The sequence below is a fragment of the Epinephelus fuscoguttatus genome, linkage group LG20 (genome assembly GCF_011397635.1).
Source record: "Epinephelus fuscoguttatus linkage group LG20, E.fuscoguttatus.final_Chr_v1".
NCBI lineage: Eukaryota > Metazoa > Chordata > Actinopteri > Perciformes > Serranidae > Epinephelus > Epinephelus fuscoguttatus.
Window position 1 is genome coordinate 21,954,151 of NC_064771.1, and position 21,604 is coordinate 21,975,754.

General features: G+C 39.6%; 1 protein-coding gene across 1 annotated transcript; it reads left to right on the forward strand.

Annotated features, from left to right (window-relative positions):
• The first annotated feature begins 9,338 nt into the window (after nt 1-9,338).
• On the forward strand, nt 9,339-19,655 carry LOC125880873 (probable phosphatase phospho1). The gene is made up of 2 exons (XM_049563683.1): nt 9,339-9,441; nt 13,791-19,655. Exon 2 carries the CDS (start codon nt 13,827-13,829, stop codon nt 14,604-14,606), a length of 780 nt encoding a protein of 259 aa, XP_049419640.1. The 5' UTR covers nt 9,339-9,441; nt 13,791-13,826; the 3' UTR covers nt 14,607-19,655.
• The last annotated feature ends 1,949 nt before the right edge of the window (nt 19,656-21,604 follow it).

Consider the following 21,604-nt stretch of genomic DNA (forward strand, 5'->3'; position numbering starts at 1 on the left):
CTGATTTGTTATCCAAACCAGGCCCGACGCGTGAGGTTCCGACGGGTCCCGGTACTGACACTCTGGGCTCGAATTTGCAACCTCACTGCTAAGTACCACTAAAATCCTACACACTTGGGACGCCAAGTAGCTGACTTGGTACAGCAGGCGCCTCGTGTGTAAAGGCTTCGTCCTTGCCACAGCAACGGCAGGTCTGATTTGGACCCACAGCCCTTTGCTGCATGTCACCAAAAAAGCCTACAAACCGGTTCTTTAACTAATGAGCAAAGCGTTGAGTTTATCTGCAGGCATTGAGTGTGTTCTCCAAATGTTAGAGAGAAATTAGTGAAGATAATACATTTAAAACAAATGCTGCATCTTTGCAAATATTTCTGTAATGCTGTGAGATTAGATTCTGAAGAAAGATGTCAAATCCCGCTCACACTTATCCCCTCTGCATTGATATATATAAAAAGAGTCAAAGAAAATGAGCTTTGTCAATATGTATCCCTGATATATAGATTTGTCCTGAGTGTGTGTGGGAATTGACTTTTCCCTTGGGAATTGGATCATTTGGAAAATTGATTCTCTGCACCACAACGGAGACAAAGCAGGCAGTGTGTGTGTGTGTTGCCTTCTTATCATGCTCTAAAATTTGACATTTTTATTATGTGTGATGTGAAGATAGCTACAAAACTACACTGTGCTCTTGTGCTTAAATGTAACCTTCAAAACTGGGTCTAAAATCAGAGGAAAAGTGTCATGTTTTCTTTAATAATTTAACAAGACTATACACAACCTGGTGCAGTATTCACTCATGCAGGCGGGGGGGACATCTAGTGGCCAGTGAAAAGTTGTGCCTTTCCAAACTTTGAAATAAAACATCACATTTGTTCCTTTTCGTCATTGTAAAACATTATACAGCTATTAAAACACATCTATAATAACCTGTTTTCAAACATGCTGTATGTACAGTAACCACTGCTTTTAATTTGTGTCATAGTGAATATGATTGTGCTGGGCCTGTGAATCTCTCCATGATGTTGAAACCATTCTTATGTCTCAATAAGTGAAAGATTTGATGTGTTGCTGCATTCATGATGGTGATCAAACAATGCTGCCTTCTTTTTTTTTTATTTTTATACACACTTTATGCACACTTGCCTTCTGTGTTAAATGGCACTAACCTGTCTGTATTATTAAAGTGTATCACATTATGTTCCTGTAAGCTTGTCAGTTACTCATTTGGTTCCGTAATGGTTAAAGGGGCATTAAAGTGACTCCTGGTGCCATTAAATTCACCATTTGTGTTTTATCAGTTGTCCTGATCACCAGCAGGGGCCCTCGTCTGGGAATATGTCACAGTATGTGTGCACTAACAGTTTATCTTCAGCTCAAGCTCCTCTGATTCAGCTTCCTGTTGTGTCCAAGAAACGTTTGAGGAAGTTCCCATGACCGTCTCATGATTAATGATGACTTATGTGGGAATCTGGTCATCAGAGTCCTGCTCTTTAAATGTGGTTTAGCTAGTCCTGTTATCAGGCTTAAATTTATCCTGTGAGTCGTCATACAGCTGATTTGGTTCTTTTGAAACAGTGTGAGGGTTGATGTGTTCATCCTGAAATAAAATGGCGTGTTGAGAACTACCCCAACATACACTGCCCATTCTAATGTCAAATTAAATGCTATATGTTCTGGCATTGGTCCTTTAAAGGGGAAAACCAATTCAATTAAGAATGTTGTATGTTATCTTCTTGGCCTAGAAAGGTTCAGTCAGTATTTGTGAACATGAGCTGCACTCTTTCAACGCCAGACACCAGAGAAGTCTCTTGTGATGTCATCAAGTATAACTGGAGCTGCTCAATAGACAATGTATGGCTATTCTTGTCTGATTTTGTGGACCCACAGAATATTTTTTATACCAATTAGCTTTATTCTATTGTCAGCACATTCTCACCCCTCCCCATCAAACACAGACTCTTGGTCAGTGGCCCATCATATCAAACTACGCAACACATTCTCACTCCAACCTCGTCACATATCGACATTTGGTCATGGACTTTCCATGTCTAGATACGACGTGAAAGGTATCCTGGGTGCGTTGGTTGTTGACGTCCAGGGACGTCGTGTCAAGTTCTGCATGTCACATGCATTGTCTTCTTTCAAAATACACTTCCATTTTCACAGGAAGTTCAACGTTTACATACAGTCTCTTTCAAAATAAACGCACTATGTCGCAAATTGACGTTTTTTTTTCCTTCAACAACAAACACACTTGTTTCGTCCGCCCCAATTGGACTTTTGCTGCCTTAACTTTCGTCATTGTCCCGCCAGGTTCTCCTTGACACCACCAGGTGCCGTTAAACTATAATGGCAACCAGCCGCATATCATGCCGAAGATAAAGGATGCCTTTAGTTTCTGATGCTGCAAGTCACTGCCCATGCGTCAGATTTCGACGACTTCAGAGTGAGACCGGGCTCAACTCTGATGCTGTAGCTACTCCTCCAGCTTTAGTTTTGGATGCTCAGGGACAGCGTGTCCATTTATGCTCATTACATGCATTGTGTCTTTTCAAAATAAACTTCTAGTTTCACAGGAAATGCACAGTTTCTGCTCATTAAATTCATGCAGTCTGTTCAAAATAAACTTAACATCAGTAAAAACATGTTTTTACTTTCACTCCCTTAAGTTTCAGCCAGTGGCGTAAGGAAGTTATGACGGGCCCTCGTGCACATTATCATGCAAGTTTCGTCTTGACACATAAATGAAAAGAAAAACCATGATGTCAGATGGGTTTGCCTTTTTGAGGACATCGTTGTGACTTATTTTACTCAGAGCTTGTTTTAATTTAAGGGTTACTAATAAGTTAAAGGACAATAATACATTTAAGTTAATTAATGGACTGTAGAGAAGCAGAAGTAATAGGGATTTGGATGCAAGTACTTTGTATTTGTGTTGAGAGACTACCCATAATCCTTTGCTACCCATAATACTTGATGAAAAGGGAGGTAAAGGTAATGTTTTGGTTAGCAGGGCAGAGCTTTAACAGAGATTAGTACCTAGCTTCACGAGCTGGAATGTACCTTTGTTTATGTTCACCAAAGTCACGTCCAGACTCTGAGTAAAGAGCCTCATCTTGTCATTTCCAAGCTAGACTGAATTATAACAGACATGTATAGCAAATGGCACCCTTTTTAAATTCATCTTTTTTTTATCATTTAACTTTGAACACAGGTATATTTCCAAGGTGGCAATCTGAATCAAAGTCAGGAGACTCACTCACTGTGGCTGCTCTCTCTGTTTACGAATTAATTTATGATCAATGACAAATATTTTAGATTGTTTATATATGCCGATGACATGGCTTTAGTTGGTCTTTTACAGCAAACAGACCTATCAGGTGAAGCTGCCTACCTGGCCCACACTAAGGTCCCTCAAACACGATGTCACATCAGCAAGTTAAAGATTAATGTGGCCAAAACTAAAGAATTTTTTATTCATATTAAACAAGATCTGAAGACAGAGCCAGTTTCACTTTATGGCCAATGTGTTGAAACTCTGGAAGATTTTAGATACCTTGGTGCAATTCTGGACTTCCATATGAGCTTCTCTGGAAATACTGAGTATATTTGCAAGAGATGCTCACAATGACTTTATCATCTTAGAAAACTCAGTAACCTCAGTGTTAGTCAGCAGATTTTAGAAGTAGCATACCAAACTATGGTATACTCACCTTAACTGTACATCCAAGAATAAACTCTCTGGGACTGTAACTATGGTAAGACTTAGACTTAGACTTAGACTTTATTGTCCCCTTGAGGAAATTCTTTTCCACAGCACCATCTCCATTCCCCAATGTCCACCACAGAACAGAACAAGACACACATTTGGAAACACACAGTAGAAAATAGACAAACAAAACAGTGTCAGCACTTAACAGAGTCCACACTCTGGCCTGTTCAGGGAGGGCTTTTTGTTCAGGGCCGCTATGACAGCAGGGATCAGGCTTTTCCCAAGGCAAGCCCCTCTACACCTCAGTACTCTGTATCTGCGTCCTGAGGGGAGAGGGGTGAGTTGGGTTTTTAGTGGATGTGTGATGTCCTCTTCTATTGAGGTTGTATTACGTGTTTTACTTATGGATAAGCAAAATAGTTGGCAAGCTACGAAAGCCCTCAACCTCTCTTTACAGAGAGGACGAAGAAGAAAGCAAGGAGTATCTTGGCAGATGGCTCTTGAGCTCCCAGAGGAGCTAGAGTCCTTCACCCCAAGTGCCATCAGTATGTTTCGACCTTGTCCCACTGTGTTTCACCCTGAGGCCGCTGTGCGTAGTTAAATTGTAACGGCAACCGGCTGCGTATCATGCTGCTGTTAAAGGATGTCTCTTTTCGTTGGTTTCTGACACCGCAAGGCACTGCCTAAGCACCAGATTTCGACAACTTTGGAGTGAGACCAGGCTCTCTCATACCACCACTGGAGGGTGCTCTGGTGCATCGGAATCTGACACCGGGGGCCACTGGCTAAGCGTCTGCATTTGACAAGTTGGGAGTGAGACCCTGTTGTTTTTGTCCTATTCTCAGTTCTAAAACAGAAAAAGTACCTGTATACTCAGATCATTCCCCTGGGTGCTCTCACTGTCATCTATAACATCTTTCCCAGTTCATTGTCTGTGGAGCAGCTCAAGACTACTTGATGACATCACAAATTTAAATTTTGGCAGTCTAGCTTTTGAATTTGGCAGAGAGTTGTTCATGTTTACTGATAGTGTCAGACTGTCTCACCAGAGGGATAACATGAATGACAGTCACTGTTGTAGTTGAGTTTATGTCTCTATGCTCACAGTATCTCAAACTACATTTGGATTGATTATTTTTGTGTGTTGAGATGTCGCTGTCAATAAGCAGAAAAATCAAAACTTCAAGACTCGTAGCAAATTTTTATTTTTTTTTTTATTTTTGTAAGATTATTTGCCACTGCAGCGAGGCATCGACTCTGTACATGGGGCGCTGGCACTATTCACTACGCTACCGACGCGTAGTGGATTCTAATCTGGATATCTGTTATCCATGTTTGAAGAACGGGGCCCAGTAGTCTTTATTTTGGGGCTAAAATGTTAGTATTTTATTAAATTTGGACAACCAGAGTCATCTCAGATATTCAGTGAGTTTTACTCTTAGCATTTTTCAAACAGAAAACTCCTTTTCTAATGTTATTTGTGTCATTTCAACTCATTTTTCTGCACTGAATCACAGTGACATAGCACAGGAGATGATTAGTCCACGTGCAACTCTTTCATTCGGAGAGATTATCACAAAAGATATGAATAAACTTATGTAAAATCTGCAGTGTTACGGACTGAGATTTCATAGCTAATATAAAATACAGAGAGACTTAGCATTTGAAAAAAGCCTGCAACATTTAGAAGGACACAGAGGCTGAAATAATAATATTTTTCAGGAAATTATAAATCTGTCCCTCCTGACAGGGTCATACTTTTACTGAAGTGAAGCATTACATGTAGAGGTCTAAAGTACATGAACCATAAAATGTAAGCATAGTACCTACATGTAAAGTACAGATGAGTCACACATCAGTTCAGGCGTACAGCAGGGGTGGTGCCAGGGTCAATACTGCAGTATAAATAAGTACTACATGAATAAATTATAGTTGTTATAAGGACTTCAAACACATTACATGTCAAAAACAGTCCCCATTACCGTACACTGCAGATGATCACACAGTATTGTTAATGTATTATGAAGGATTAAGGACCCTGAACACAACATATGACTGCAGTGTGTTTATAAAGGGTGGAGGGGCTGACATGTTCTGATACACTGATAACATTATGCTTATTATCCCCTCTCTCTATCAGCCCACAATGTAGCTGTGTACATTTATCAAGCTGTTACCTCACTCAGTTTTTCCAGCCCTTTGTACGGCAGATACTTTACACAGTCTTTAGGAGATGGCCTATGGTTAACCCTCAGCTGTCCGCAGGGGATGACACGTAGCTGCTGCTGACTCAGACAGAAATGCTTCCATTTATTTTTAGATGGACATTTCCAGCACAAGGCAAAATGTCAACTTGTTTCACGCAACGACAACGCTTGTTTCTACTGAAGTGTAACAGCTGTTTAATGGTCGATTAAGTCAGTCATTAATATTGTTGCTACTTTATCAGCCTGAGTGGTGCTTTAAATACAAATTCTCCAGACAATATACAGCACTGCACATTATGGCATAGTTACATAACGGGTAGTGGATTGTGGTGTCCAGTTACAGAGGGGAGGCTGAGCTCTGAAAGTGCCCAGTGAGGAACGACATAAAGATGCCTTGTTTGCCAAAGAATTTATGTTAATTATAGGTGCGCAAGTTGAAAAAACCATTTACGTTATAAAGCAGAATATACAGGTGTTTCCTATAAACTGTATTTGTGTTGAACTGAATGTTGATGAACATAATCTGGCCATGATAAGCTTCATGAAGATAGAATATCTGGCAGAGCTAATGTATGGCATTACTTATAAAATATATTGGAAGGGACACATCCCCCCGAATATTCAAATATGCTCAGATGTCTCCCCAATATGTTGATAAAAAGTATAAAGAAAAAATGTGCCATGCTACAAAAGGCAACTTCCCACTGCTGTCTGAAAAAATCATTGGTAAATGTAATCATAATTATAAATAAACTAAAGAAAATGTCATTATTATTAATACTAGGTCAGTATTATTATGTACTGCGGCTCTGTATGTGGTTTGTGCCAGTGCCTTTTTAAATGTATTAAAAAGTGGAAAACTAGAATGTAATGTGAGTGTTATGTCGGCTATATCACTGTCGAAAAGTGTTGGATGTCATACAAAAAGTCATAGCATAGTACGTCATGAAAAGACATTTTTTTTAAAAGACATTTAAATTTTTAAATAGATTATTAAGTCCTTTTTAGATTAGATGTACCTAATAGCTGCTGGGTAGCTTAGTGATAATACGTCATAAAGCATTACCTGATCTATATTCAGTGTTTATAATCTGAATTGACTAAAGTTACAGATTTAAATTAAATGTAGCAGGGTAAAAAGTATAGGAGTATACAGTAGCATAAGACAGAAAAATAAAGTACAACCTGAAATTGTAATTAAATGCAGTACTTGAGTAAATATATTTGTTACGGGGACAGCTTCTTACCACAGGCCATAAGACTTTTGAATTCTTGAGCTCAGAGCTTATCAGTCACTTATGAAACAGGAGGTTTGGAGGTTCTTTGCCAGAAAATTCTAGGTGTCAAACCAAATCAAATCATATCAGCATATTGTAGGATATTAAGATATCCTACAATATGCTGAGCACCAATATGTGCCTTTTCTGCATCAATTTAGGCAAGGCAAGGCACGGCAACTTTATTTGTATGGCATATTTCATAAGCCAGGGCAATAGAATATAAACCATAATAAAGGATACAGATTAAGAATAAAAGAATAAAGAGGGGAAAAAAAATGTAAAAGGGAAAATTAAGGTCACTAAGTGATTTACAATTTCAAAAACTTAATATTATTTTGTACTTAATTATAATTTTATGGTTTTAAATGCACTTAAGTATTGAAAGTAAAACCACAAGTAAATGCTGGTAATAAAAAAGCAAGTGCAGAACTGTGAGGATTATGGAGATTATGTACACCACCTTAAAAATGGAGCCTACATTTTTCCTTCTTCCCATTTGTCCACTGATCAGTTCCTTCCTTCACTCTAAAAAAATAATCCATTGATTCAACTTTAAAAAATTAAGTTAACAATTTGCATGCATTTTTTAAGTAGTTCCATCTTTGTCATTATTGAGTAAATCCTTTGAGACTTTTATAGTCTGACAAACTCAGTTAGTTTAGTACAACCAACGTATTTGCTTTTTATCTCAAAAAGCTTAATTAAGTTTCACCAACTTAATATTTATCCAAAATCGGTGGCGATATTTAGTGTTGAAATTACGGTAACAAAGCATTATTACTTGGTTACGTTACATTACAGCATATTTAATTAACATTGTTTAAGGGAGTTTGAGGAGCCTGGTCTCATTCGGAAATTGTCAAAATCCAGCGCTTGGGTAGTGACTTGGGACGTCAGAAACCAACAAATAAAGGCGTCCTTGATTTGCGGTGTTGTACTAACAAAATGCATTTATTTTGAAAGAGATGGTATGAAAACGTTACATTTCCTATAAAATGGAAGTGTATCTTGAAAGAAGAGGACTTGACACAGCTGCCAGAACGTCAACAACCAACACACCCAGGGTACCTTCCATTTCATATGTGGATGTAGAAAGTCCATGACCAAACGTCAATATGTGACTGATGAATGTGTTGTCAGACACCAAAGAAGAAAGGCGTCCTTTAACGTCAGCATGACATGCGACCAGTTGCTGTTATAATTTAACTGTGCGAAAATATGGCGGGACAAGGACGAAAGTTTTGATGGCGAAAGTCCAAATGGGGCGAATGGAAGGGGTGGAGGATGGGTCCAATGAACACCAAAGTTCACCCAAGAGAGCGGTGTTTGCGTCCTGTAAGATTCTAAAGCCAAACCCTGTTCTTTTTTCCTAAACCTAACCATGTGTGTTTGTTGTTGAAGTAAAACAAACAAACAAACAAAAAAAAACTAAATTCGCAGTGTTGTGTCGACATAGTGCTTTTATTTTGAAGGAGACTGTATGTAAATGTTACATTTCCTGTGAAAACGGAAGTGTATTTTGAAAGAAGACAATGCATGTTAGAGGCAGAACTTGACGTTCATATCTGGACGTGGAAAGTCCATGACCAAACATAGATATGTAACGAGGTCAGCGTGAGAACCGGTTCCAAGATTTTCATCTCCAGCAGCTGCTTCTGTAACTGTTGTTCACATGATAATAAAGGGCTTGAAACTACTTTCCATTACTGAAAAAGGCCAGGAAGTGTAAAGCTTAGACAGCAGTGACCATTGCAACAAATTACTACAGGCATTTTCTTTCTTAAATCTAGACAAAGTGTCTGTAAACACATTTTAAATACAATTTGCTTCATGTCTGTGCCCTTATCTCAAGCTTTAAATAACTTATAAAGGTGTTCTATTTCACATCTCCATTATTTTTTTATGAACGAATGAATTTTATTCTTTTATTTTTGTTTATCTGTTTTGTGAATAAAATTGTGAACTGAAATTAAATGAAAGGTAAGTTTGGTTGTTGGATGGTTCTGTTTAATATTTCTTCACATCAATGAAAAGAATGTCCCCTTCCTGAGCCTTTAATTTGAAAGGTCACGCCGGAAGCTCCGTGTTTCCGCTGTCTGCCTTGACGCAGTGGCTTTAAATGGGAATACCCTCTGAGCTGCTGTGGGAGTCTCCTTTAAAAAATCTTGCCGCGTCACTGGGATGCGGTCTCCGGAGCCGGGCACCTAGCAGCCTACCATCCCCGCTCATATGCCCACCGCCGGTAGGCCTGAATTTCTATCTTATCTTGCACATATTATTATCCTGTCTTTATTTTCTGTGTGTGTGATATTCCTTTGTGAATGCGCCTTCCAATCTTTGCCGCTCGGACACACACCCGGTCAGCCTAACGACTCCTGACAGAGCCGCACTAATGACTTTGAGTGGTAACCTCTCTCACACACACAGGAATAGCCGCTGCGGGTTAAAATTAGAAAGCTCAGTGTGTAAATATGTCCTATAAATAATGTGAGGGACACCAGGCGTATATACGCTCACTCTGCACAATGCGTCGGTGCAGCCGAACTGCAGGTTGCAGGACGTTTTTCATTACTGAGCACCAGCTGGTGTGCTGTTATTTATATATTACACTGTCACTGAGCTGACATTGTCATAGCAAACGGTAGGAATGCATCTCATTAGCCCAAACATACCGGCAAAACACAGGAAAATTATATAAAATGCATTTAATTATGTGACATTTCATAAATATAACATACGCTTTTTGTATAAAAATGGTTGTTTTGTGGCTTCTTCTGTTAGATTAAATCGTTTGAGGCCAAGTGTCTTTGTTAGGTAATTATCTATGTAGATGCCTGTGAAACTGGGCACAGCCTATTCTGGCATATGACCTTCTTAATGATAAGCTTGTCAGGACACGTAGTGTAGTAGCTACAGTGAAGTATGTTTCTTCTATTACTCTGAACATATGTGTAAATACATGTCATTTTGTAGCATATCTGAGGGGTTTGTCCGTTTCTAAAACTTGGTCACAGTGATTCTTGACTTATCAAGATACACAGCATCAACAGCATAGTACTCATCATGCAGAATATCATTATATCATTGTTAATAATGCTGATTGCTGATGAGTTAATAGTATTAAATGTAGCTGGTTGAGGTGGAGTTACATTTGAATTAGCCGGCTTTATACAGTTAGGTGATGTAATCTATAACAATTCATTTTATTTTACAAGGATGCATTTTCCATGTGAAATACTAAACTACATATAACAAGTAACTGTATACTGTATACTGCTTTACAAAGGCAGAGAGCAGAACAGTGTGTAACTGATAGGCCTACATAAGGTGTAAGACATAAACTTTATGTCTCAACAGTTGTTACAGACTTTACACAAAGCTTTCTTGTCCATTTGAAGTAATTAACCAGCTAATTAGTGATTCAGGTTTCTTAACCATGTCGAAATTTGTGAATTCTGGATTCAGAGGGTGCAAAAATAAAAGTTAGCCCACTGCTACTCTGCTGAACTACTCTAGCTAATCTGCCATCTTATCTAGTGTGTTTTGTTTTTTTTACCCTCATGATGATCTTTATCAGCTTCTGCAGTGATACTCAACTTACAGCCTGCGGGCCAAATCTGGCCCTCGGCAGGGTGCCAGGTCGCCCTCACAATGAAAATGAACTCATTCACACTGGGATTTTTTTTGTCAATAAGGTGCCAGAGTGCATAAAATCCGTAAGAATAGAGCTTGTTTATCAAAAAAAGTGCCGAAAAACATCCCCCAGACCCCAAGACAGAGGTTCATGCTCAGCCCTGAATGTCCTCAAATCCTAGAAACACCCTTGTGTACACCTGACCTGTGCGGGGCTGCCGCGACTAGATTTGCACCTTGGTAAAGATGATTGAGGACTGCAAAAGTTGAAAAGTTGAAAACATGCAATTGATTTATTATATATATATATATACTACAAGTATTATTAATGCTTGTTTATTAAGTGGCCCCTGGCCTCCTGTCATTTTGCAAAGGTGGCCCCCGGGCAAAGCAAGTTGAATATCCCTACTGCCTTGTCTTTTTGGTGTAACAAACTTAATGTTGGCTTCTCAAAGTCAATTATTCAGTTGGAGGAAAAGTTTAGTTTAAAACAAGGGTATATTAGCTTTAGCTAAAGCTATCTTACCAGCTAGCCTACTAGCCAGGCTGCAGTCACTACATTATGGTTTTTATCTCTGTGTTCTTGCACTTGCGAATTTGTTCACATCAAAATTAAAAACTTTTATGGCATCATAATTTTTAGATATTGAAACAAATGTCAAAGATTCTGTTCCTCCTTTTCAAACAAAAATGAAGTTACTGAATTTTGGCCAGAGGTGTGGACTTGAGTCATTAGACTTTTTTTGTCTAGACAAAATATAAAAGACTTGCAACTCAACTTGGACTTTAACACCAGTGACTTGTGACCTCACCAGAACTTGAGCCCTTTCACTTGAAAAATACTTGACACTTTCCCCTGAGCCCAGTGACGGAAGACTATGTTATTTAAAAAGTGTGCCACGACTCAATTAGTTCCCCTTCATTTTCTGAATCAGCTTATATTACCACTAATTATTTACAGCAAGTCGACACTTATTTTCTCAAACCCACTCTGTTTTAACCAATCTGACAACATCCAGTCAACTTGAGGGAGACAACCATGAACTGATGTTACGTTATTGGGTGGCAGTTGTTAAAAATGATACCAAGGTTAATTTTGTGAACAGAAATGACTCAGTCGTCAACAAAAAGTATGCACAACAAGCGGGTCGAATATTATAGACAGAGACGCAACAACTTCCAACTTTGTTCAACATTTGAAATTGCACAAAGAGCCGGAGAAGATGTTGAAGTTAACGTAGCTAGCGAGCTAATGCAGGTGCTGTAAGCTAATTGTGATTCTAGTTAATAGTGCTACACACTCCAAAAGTGCGATGTTAGCATGACTTTTTTTGTGATTAAGTTACGTTGCTCTTGTTTCAACACATAACAATTTTAAAGTTTTGTAATTTGTTTGAAGAAAGGTATTCGCACATCCAACTGTCTCAGATGCAGGTGTGCAGAAAAATATCACTTGCAGCTTTCAGTCCTACTGTATCTTCATCATGAGTGTTCAACACCATTGTGTCCAACACTGAGCTTAAATAGAAACAGCCTGTGCACTGTATGTCACATATCCCACAAATGAAAGAACAAGGGCACAAGAAATTATAATGGATTTGGGGAATTTATGATACATAGCATGAGAGTATATAATGTTGAACATTTTGAATGATTAATGAAAGCTGCAAGGCCAATGTGTTCATTCATAAGGTCAACATTTTGGTAAATAATCCTGTTGATAGCCTTTGTTGTGTGGAGAGTTTTCTGTGTTTTTCCTGTGTGTTTCTTGTGTCCTTGTTCTTTCGTTTGGGAGTTCTGTGACATGGTGCACAGGCTGTTGTCAGTTATTGAGAAACGCACCTACAGCCTCATATCTGTACACACCTGTGAAACGGCTAGGGCAGTTTCTATTTAAGCTCAGTTGAAACAACGGTGTTGAACACTGTTGATGAAGGTCCAGGAGGGCGGAAACGTTAGTGTTATTAATAAACTGTGAAGCTGAGCAAGAGCAGTGTGCGGGATTTTCTGTTCAAAGACTCACATTTTTGTAATTTAAAAACAGAATTTTGGTGAGGAGAGCATTATGACTTGTTCAGGACTCCAAACTTAAAGTTTAGGACTTGGGACTCGACTTGGGACCTCATTGCATGGACTTACTTTGCCATGCAAAACAATGACTTGGTCCTACCTCTGGCTTTGTCTTTGAAGGGCAGTACAGACCTGTAGGCCTAAACTGAGTTTAAAAAAAAGACCCATTCTGTATGTTCTCTGAAATGTGTAACACAAGTATAATATACAATAATATCTAAATCCATCACATGAAGCAGTTGTAAGTAGATTAACTTCTTATGTCTCTTCCCTGCTGGCTGTCATTCCCACTCATATTTGTTCCATTTATGGTAAAGGTATGCTGTGACGTAACAGCTCCCTCTTCACTCAAGTTACCACATGCCTGCAACAGTGAAAGCCTTGTGCTGAGGATATAGCGGCTATATAAATATGGAATTGGCTCTGATCTGACGTCTGGCGTGTACGTATAAAAAAAAAAAAAAGTTTTCCCCCCTCAGTCCTGAAGGAATGCAGGAATGTCTGTGTGGAAAACTGTGTTGAGGAAAGGAAGTGAAGAATTATGTGCTGTATATATCTCCTGAAAATGGACGAAGTTGTTTTTTTCGCAAAGTGTGATTAACATCCTGTTTACATGTTGTTTGATTTAAACTCTACTCCCTTCATTTCCTGCTGTAAACATCTGTTCCCCTACAGCATATGGCCTAATTAAGAGTATTTATACGTTGGCTGGTTCACTGCTGCAGTTTAACTGAGCCCTGGACACAGTGTGATGTCATACTGTAAATGGCAGCCTGCTATTAACATATTATTTTTCAAGTAGGGTGTAATAAAACTGTACTCCTCAGTATCTTCTGTCCTTGACAAAGAAAAAAAGCATACTGATAATTTATCATCTTATTTTCCTAGAGGCAGACCAGTCGCCATTTCCTCCACACACCAAAGATGACCACTCCATCAAACCTTCCCCACGCAGCGCCACAACAAGAGCGCTTCCTGGTATTGTTTGACTTTGACGAGACCATCATCAATGAGAGCAGTGACGATGCTGTGTTGCGTGCTCTGCCAGGCCAACGGCTCCCTGACTGGCTGAGAAACAGCTACAGGGAGGGGCACTACAACGAGCACATGCAGAAGGTCTTGGTGTATATGGCGGAGCAGGGTGTGTCTAAGGACTCCATCCAGTCAGCGGTGGAGAATATCCCACCCACACCTGGACTCCTTAGGCTCTTCCAGTATCTGCAGAGCCACCAGCAGGACTTTGAGCTGGCGGTGGTCTCGGACGCCAACATGTTCTTCATCGAGACGTGGCTGGAGCGTGCTGGGGTGCGCCAGCTTTTCCGGAAGATCTTTACAAACCCGGCCAGTTTTGATGCAACTGGTCGTCTCGAGCTGCTCCCTTTCCACTCCCACTCATGCTCCCGTTGTCCTGACAATATGTGCAAGCAGGTGATCCTTCGGGAGTATCTGGCAGGCAGGGAAAAGGAGCGTGGCGGTACTCCCTTCCAAAGGGTGTTCTATATTGGAGATGGGGCCAATGATATTTGTCCCTCTCTGGCTCTGGGGCCCCGGGACACAGCCTTCCCCAGGAGGGACTTCCCCATGCACAGACTGCTGCTGGAGATGCAGCAGTCCCAGGCAGCCAAGTTCAAGGCTAACATAATTCCTTGGGTCAGCGGCAAGGACATAGTGGACTGCCTGAAGAAAATAATGGAGGAGAGATGAGGTGTGCGTGTGTGTGTGTGTGTGTGTGTGTGTGTGTGTGTGTCTATACTTGTACATGCTACGAAGTGAGGACCAAAAAATATATTTTAGCAACAGAGTGAGGACATTTTTGCAAAGTGAGGACATTTTGGCCGGTTCTCACTTTTTCAAAGGCCTGTTTGAGGATTAAGACTTGGTTTCAGGGTTCAGGTTAGGCTTGGGTTTTGGTTAGGGTTCAGTTAGGTATTTAGTTGTGATGGTTAAGGTTAGGGTAAGGGCCTAGAGAATGCATTGTCACTGAGGGTCCTCACAAAGATAGAAGTACAGGATTTTATGTGTGTGTGTCTGTGTGTTAAAGAGTGAGTGATGAAGGGGGACAAATACTGCAAAGGTGCACCAGCTCTAGTCCCGGTGAGCAACAGGATATGTGTGATTTTATCCCAGCTACACCATTTGAATCACCCGTTTTTAAAGGAATAGTTCATTTTTTTTGAAAATGCACTTAATTACTTTGTTATGGAGGGTTAGATTTATTTAAAAAAAATGTCTGCACAGTAAATACATAGCTGGTGTCAGCAGCCAGTTAGCTTAGCTTAACATAAAGACCAAAAACTGGGGCAAACAGCTAACCTGACTCTGTCTAAATGCAACAGAATCTGACTGCAAGCGCTTTTAAAGCTGAATAATCAACATGTTATATCTTACTGTGTGAATCCATACAAAAACAAACAGAAGACAATTACTGTGTTATGTGTGGATTATGTGCAGCACTTTTCTTGGGTGGGAGCAGTTGCAAGGTAACCAGCTGAGACTCCAGGAGTCACTGCACCTGGCTGAGAAATAGTCCAGAACACATGGTGCATTCATGTGGGGTTGGAATAATCAGTAAAATGAGTTCCCAACAGGGAAAAGTCACTTGAACGTCCCCTCAAGTTGGAAAAACAACTCAGAAAGGCAGCAGAAATGTTGGTACACAACTTTGATGTTATCACATTTAATTAGTAATATGGTTACACTTGTAACCATTGCCCAAAAAGAGTGCATCAGATTAGTTAGAAAGGTTATTTATTAGCATTAACCATGATAAAAGCAAAGCAATATTTAAGTGGTTTTAGGGAATGCACTGGTGCAGCAATAAGCTTCAAACTGTTTCAGCATACTTGGATTAAGTCCTCACTGAGACATGAAACACTCTGAGCAATAAATACAACACATCTTTGTAGCATTCATGCTGTTTTCACATAACGACTATCAAGCTCAAACAAACAGAAGTTGGAAAAACAACTTAACACATTTGGGAAATGGGACCATACAGAGAGCTTATGAATGCAAGAATAATCCCACATAAGATGATAAATTGTGATTCTTACACTTTGGTTTTTGTACAGATTAAACAAGTGACACCTAATATGTTAATTAGTGAGTCTTAGGGGAACAGAAAGGTGAATATTTACCTTTGGACTGAGCAAGGCTAGCTGTCTCTCTTGTTTTCATCTATCCATTTTAATCCACTTATCTAGGGCCACATCGCGGGGGCTGCAGACTGAGCAAGGTACTCCAGACTGCCCTCACCAATGCTCTCTAGCTCCTCCTGGGGGTTTCTGAGGCATTCCCAGGTCAGATAACCCCCCTAGCATGTTGCGGGTCTACCCCATGACCTCTTACCAGTTGGATGTCCCTGGAAAACCTCTTATCGGAGGCACCCAGGAGGCATCCTGATCAGAGCACACCCACAGTCTGTAGCCAAGCCATCCTACAGAGGAAACTCATTTGGCCGCTTGTATCCGGGATTTCGTTCTTTTGGTCACCACCCAAAGCTCAGGACCACAGTTGAGGGTTGTAATATAGATGCAGGGTCGGACTGGGAACAAAATTCGGCCCTGGCAAATTTTCTCTGGACCAGCCCCATTGCTACCTGCTCTCCTCTTCTTGCCCTTGGCCTGTAGCGTTACTCTTCTGATATCAGCCTGCTACTGCTCATCTGTCCACATCACTCTTTCCTCCTCCTGCTCCTTATTTGGTGCTGCAGCAGACTGTTGTAATCGTCATCACTGCTGCTAACGTTAAAAACACTTTGCAACATCAGCCCAGAGCATGTCTTTCTTTTTGTCTCTGACTTTTTCTGCTCCACCTTTTGTTTGTTTTTTTTGCTCCTTTATCCATTTAGTTTGTATTTTCATTCTACCTACTCCACTTGTTCTGTCTTGATTTCATTCATTTCCCGTTTGACCTCTCCTGCTTTACCTGTGACATCACATGATGGACCGCTCCATTTGAAAGGGTGGGGGGAGGTGATGATGGCCACACCTGCCTTACAGTATAAATAGTCTACTGTCAGTTTTGGGACCGTGTAACCCCCAATCAGATGGGCCGTTCCAACATCAGATGGGCTGCAATCGGCCAATCTCTCTTTCATTTTTTTCTCTACAGTTTTTTCTCCAACATTGTTTGTGGTGGCCTTGCAACCCACAAGGTGGGCCTGATTGCCCATGGCCAGTCCAAGCCTGCATAGGTGGACCAATACACTGGGAGCTTTGCCTTCCAGCTTTTCACCATGACCATTCGACACAGTGCCCGCATCAGTGCTAGCGCTGCGCCAAACCGCCTGTCCATATCACACTCCATTTTGCCCTCACTTCTGAACAAAACCCTGAGATGCTTGAACTCATCCGTTTGGGTCAAGAACCCTCACCAACCCAGAGAGAGTAATGCATTGATGCAAAGAACCGTGGCCTCAGACTTGGAGGTACTGATTCTCATTCCGACCACTTCACATTCAGCTGATGAAGTCAACAGAACCACATCATCTGCATAGAGTGGAGATGCAACTCTGAGGTCCCCAAACCTGTTTCAATTCAGATAAACAGTTGCATATTTATCGTACAGACGAGAGAGCTTTATTGGTCTTCTCGTCTAACTCTCAACAAGAAAGCAAATAAGTGCATTTCCCATAATGTCAAACTATTCCTTTAATGCAAGGCTGGTACTGGTAGACTGGTTTTAAGTGTGTATGCAGTATTAGAACTTGACTCCCGATTGAAAGAGTCTGAAATAAATGAGCTCACTTGTCAAGATTATCATGATCAATAATGGAGATAAACAGTACTGATGATGCTCTAAGGTCTAGTTTCGAGTTTGATCAAAATGCTAAGGATCTTATCCAAAGCTATGTCTCGTGAGTGACCTGAATCCAATGCAGTCAGCTCATTTAAAACACTATCTCCTTCAATATGAATGTAATTTACTTTACATTTGACTATTTCACTGTATCTGATGTTTTTGAGCAATCCTAGCTGTGAAACTGTTTGTCACAGGTACTGTAACAGTGTATTTTAGCGACCAACAGCATCAGCTATTCCATTCTTGAGGGCCTTTTGTGTTGACAGGCTTATTTTTGAAAACCTCGACGATGGACACATAAGTATATCAGGTGTTGTAGCACTACCTGGGACAAAAGACCACACATGTCGTGTCAGGCAGGGACAAGGACGGCACAGAGCAGGGATAAGGTGACAGAGACTCATACACTGTAACTGTGCTCTCGCCGCCACTCATTACTGATACCTAATCTAGGGCTTGATTATACAATGGTAATCTACACCAGCATGAGATCCAAAGGGAACGCCGTAGCCATACGCCTGCACTTTGGCCCAACATTATACCCTGTGACTCTGAAACAATGAAACAAAGTGTAATGCAAAGTACCAGTTGAGGATTTTAAATTATATTTGTGTAGTTATTAGGTAGCACTTAATGTACTTGTACCCTATTAAAACTCCCAGTGAATATAAGTATTATTAAAAGGCTATTTGTTTAGGTTGAAGAGGATTAATAGTCTCTGAAAAGCCTTCTTTGTGTTTGAATGTATTCCCCGTAAGCTACAGTGTTGTGATGATGAAGGTTTCAGCCTCTTCAGCATATTTTGCATACTTAACTCAACATGTAACCTCACTTTGCCTCACTTAATCCATGACAGGGACTGGAATATATATTGAATTATATAGATAAGGAGCACTTGTATTCGTTAAGGTGGTTTACAAGGACATTTTTATTCTGTTTGAATTCACGAAATTGTGAAATATCTTGTTTATTTTTCCATCCTGTTTACAAAAAGCTGTTTAAATTCAGATTCTAATGGGGCATGTATACTGTGCATTTGTTTATTTCTAGAGCCCGATTAAGGTTCCCATGTTAGCGTACACACAAGTTAACAGTCACTGATATCAGTCCTGTGTAGTAACTAGTAGGCCAGAGGTAGTATTGAATAATTAAGGGTCTGTTTGCATTCATTTTTTTATTCAGATACTGAATATCTTTTCAAGCCATTGCAGTTAACAATAAGAAAGTTTGGGTGCTGATAAAAAGCAGTAAATCAGATAAGTAATAAGCTTGTTAATTGTTGAAATTCTTCTAGCCTTAAAAAACAACATTATACTCTACAAGTGCTGGAAATTTCCTTTTCAGTGTTTTAGTTTCTCAGGGAGTAGAGAAGAAAGTGTTAATAAGCAAACATGTTTATAAAAATCTGTTTATTTGTTGCTCTAAGAACAAAAGATTAATTTATGATTAAAAACGTATAGATGTTTTTGAGAGGTAATTAATGTATCTGGACTCCTGAAATTCTTTGAGATCAAATTCTAATCCGCTAATGCTTTGTGATTAGGAGTCTAAAGTTCTGCGAGCTTTACTCCTTCTGATGCTACAAGTATTAGAAATGTAACAGAGGAGATTTTTAATTTACTTTAACTGTCTGTGTACCTGTAAAACTTCCATGGAGTTTTGTGCAATAATGAAATGCTGTACACTTGATATGATGTGAATGAGATTTAAGGTTAAACAGGAAGAAAAACTTGACATTTTACATTTTCAGGGATGTGAATCGACCCAGATCACCAAACATAGAGTTTTTTAATGACATTTTAAAATGGTATTATGGTTTCTTAACCAAATAAAACGATGAGTTGTTGGGACTCTGACTGACGAATATGCTACTTTTTTTCCTTTTGTGGTTTGATGTATCTTGGGTGTGTGTGTGTTTTTGTGTGTTTTAATTAAAACTCTCATGTGTAATTCATCAGTGTAACAGGAATATAAAGCCATTATCTGATTAATCTGTTTCTGTTGTGTGTTTCACAGCTGCAACTCTAAATATATAGTATATATTACATAATTCCTTTTAAGGATCATTTAAGCTCATCATAAAGAAAACTGAGACGAGTCTAAAAAAGATCTAACAAAATAAAATATAAATATTAAAAAAAAATATGGAGTGTATAAGAACTGATGGAAAAATGGAAATTTTAAAATCTACATTTCCATGACAACTGCCCTTATTTATTTATTTATTTATTTATTTATTTATTTATTTATATTTGGTAACAATTTATGGTAAGGGTACATGAATGATCTTAAATTCATGCAAGATATGATGCAGGAAAAAGCATGAATGTACAAGAATTAGATAGATAGATAGATAAATAGATAGATAGATAGATAGAAGGGTGGGTTGGGTAGGTAGGTAGGTCGATAGATAGGTAGGTTGGTCGATAGGTTGGTTGGTCGGTTGGTCAATAGATAGGTAGGTCGGTCGGTCGATTGGTCAGTCAGTCAATTGAAAGATAGATAGCCTACATAGGTAGGTTGGTTGGTTGGTTGGTAGATAGATAGGTAGGTAGGTACGTACGTAGGTAGATAGGTCGGTCAGTCGGTAGATTGATAGCTAGGAACGTATGTACGTAGGTAGGTTTGTTGTTCGTTTGGTAGGTGGGTTTTTAATACGGTTCTTAAAAATATGAATCATTACATAAATATATGATTTAATTATAGGGATGAGCGAGTATACCATTATCTGTATCTGCATCTGTATCTGTACAACCAACTAAATTATCAGTACCTGCATCTGTACTCAGAATGGGTGGGATTTTAACCAGACATGGGTGTGGTTTAAACACGAACTGGGTGGGACAGAACCAGAGGTGTTAATTTTAAACCTGAAACTGATCAGACGTTCCTATACATATTATTTATAGCAAAACTATTTACACAACAATCTCAGGATTGAGCTTCCGATCAGTTTTGATCACAAGAGTAAGAGACTGAACACAGCTACCCAAATGAGGATTTTCCTTCATCACCAGTACAGATATTGGCACAGTTTACTCAGTTGATACTTGCTCTCGTAAAAAATACATCATCTGTATTGAATAATCGTTTAATTAGAGCACTCAGCTCAACCCTAGTAAATTGGTGAATTGACAGAAAAATCATCAGCAATTATTTTGATGAATAATTAATCATTAAATGTTTTTTAAGCAAAAATGCCCAAATGAGGAGCTCTGAAGCTCCTTCAAGGGAATGCAGGTGCATGAGATGGGATGGGTCAGTCAACACAGAGGTAGCCTTCCTGACCATGGTGTCTGTTGTACAGAGTGGACAGACTGAGCTGTGACACCCTTGTAATCTTAGAGTAAGTGTTCACAACTCTGTAGCTTTGTCTTACTCCTTGCCTTAAAGGGGAACTACACCATTTTCAAGATTTGACATGTTATTCCACTGGTCTAAGACAGCCCAAAAATATTAGTTAACATGAACAACTCTCTTCCTGATCCAAAAACTAGAGTGCTAAAACTCACATTTGTGATGTCATCAAGTACAAAGTCTGGAGCTGCTCCACAGACAATGAACTGGGAAAGATGTTCTAGATGACACTGTTTCAGAACCAAGAACACTATAATTGACCCTTCGCTAAGTCTCGCCCCCGGATACAGATTTGCCAATCATAACATAGCATCGGGCCAGCTCAGACGATGGTTCAACAACACAGCTGTGCTCCATTGACTCTAATGCAGTCATTTCAGATTTCCTTCATTTTCAGGCTGGTTTTATGGATTTGGAGCTAAATGTTGTGCCTGGGGCACATCGTGTATTAATGATACTAGTTACGTGGAGAGGGTGGAAAAAGATATATGTTTGTTCCCTGTTCCAAAACCAAAATCAAACTCTGAAAATGTTTAGCAAAA

Bases quoted from the DNA above. Each gene is read 5' to 3' on its own strand.
- LOC125880873 (XM_049563683.1), top strand. From the start codon at position 13,827: ATGACCACTCCATCAAACCTTCCCCACGCAGCGCCACAACAAGAGCGC.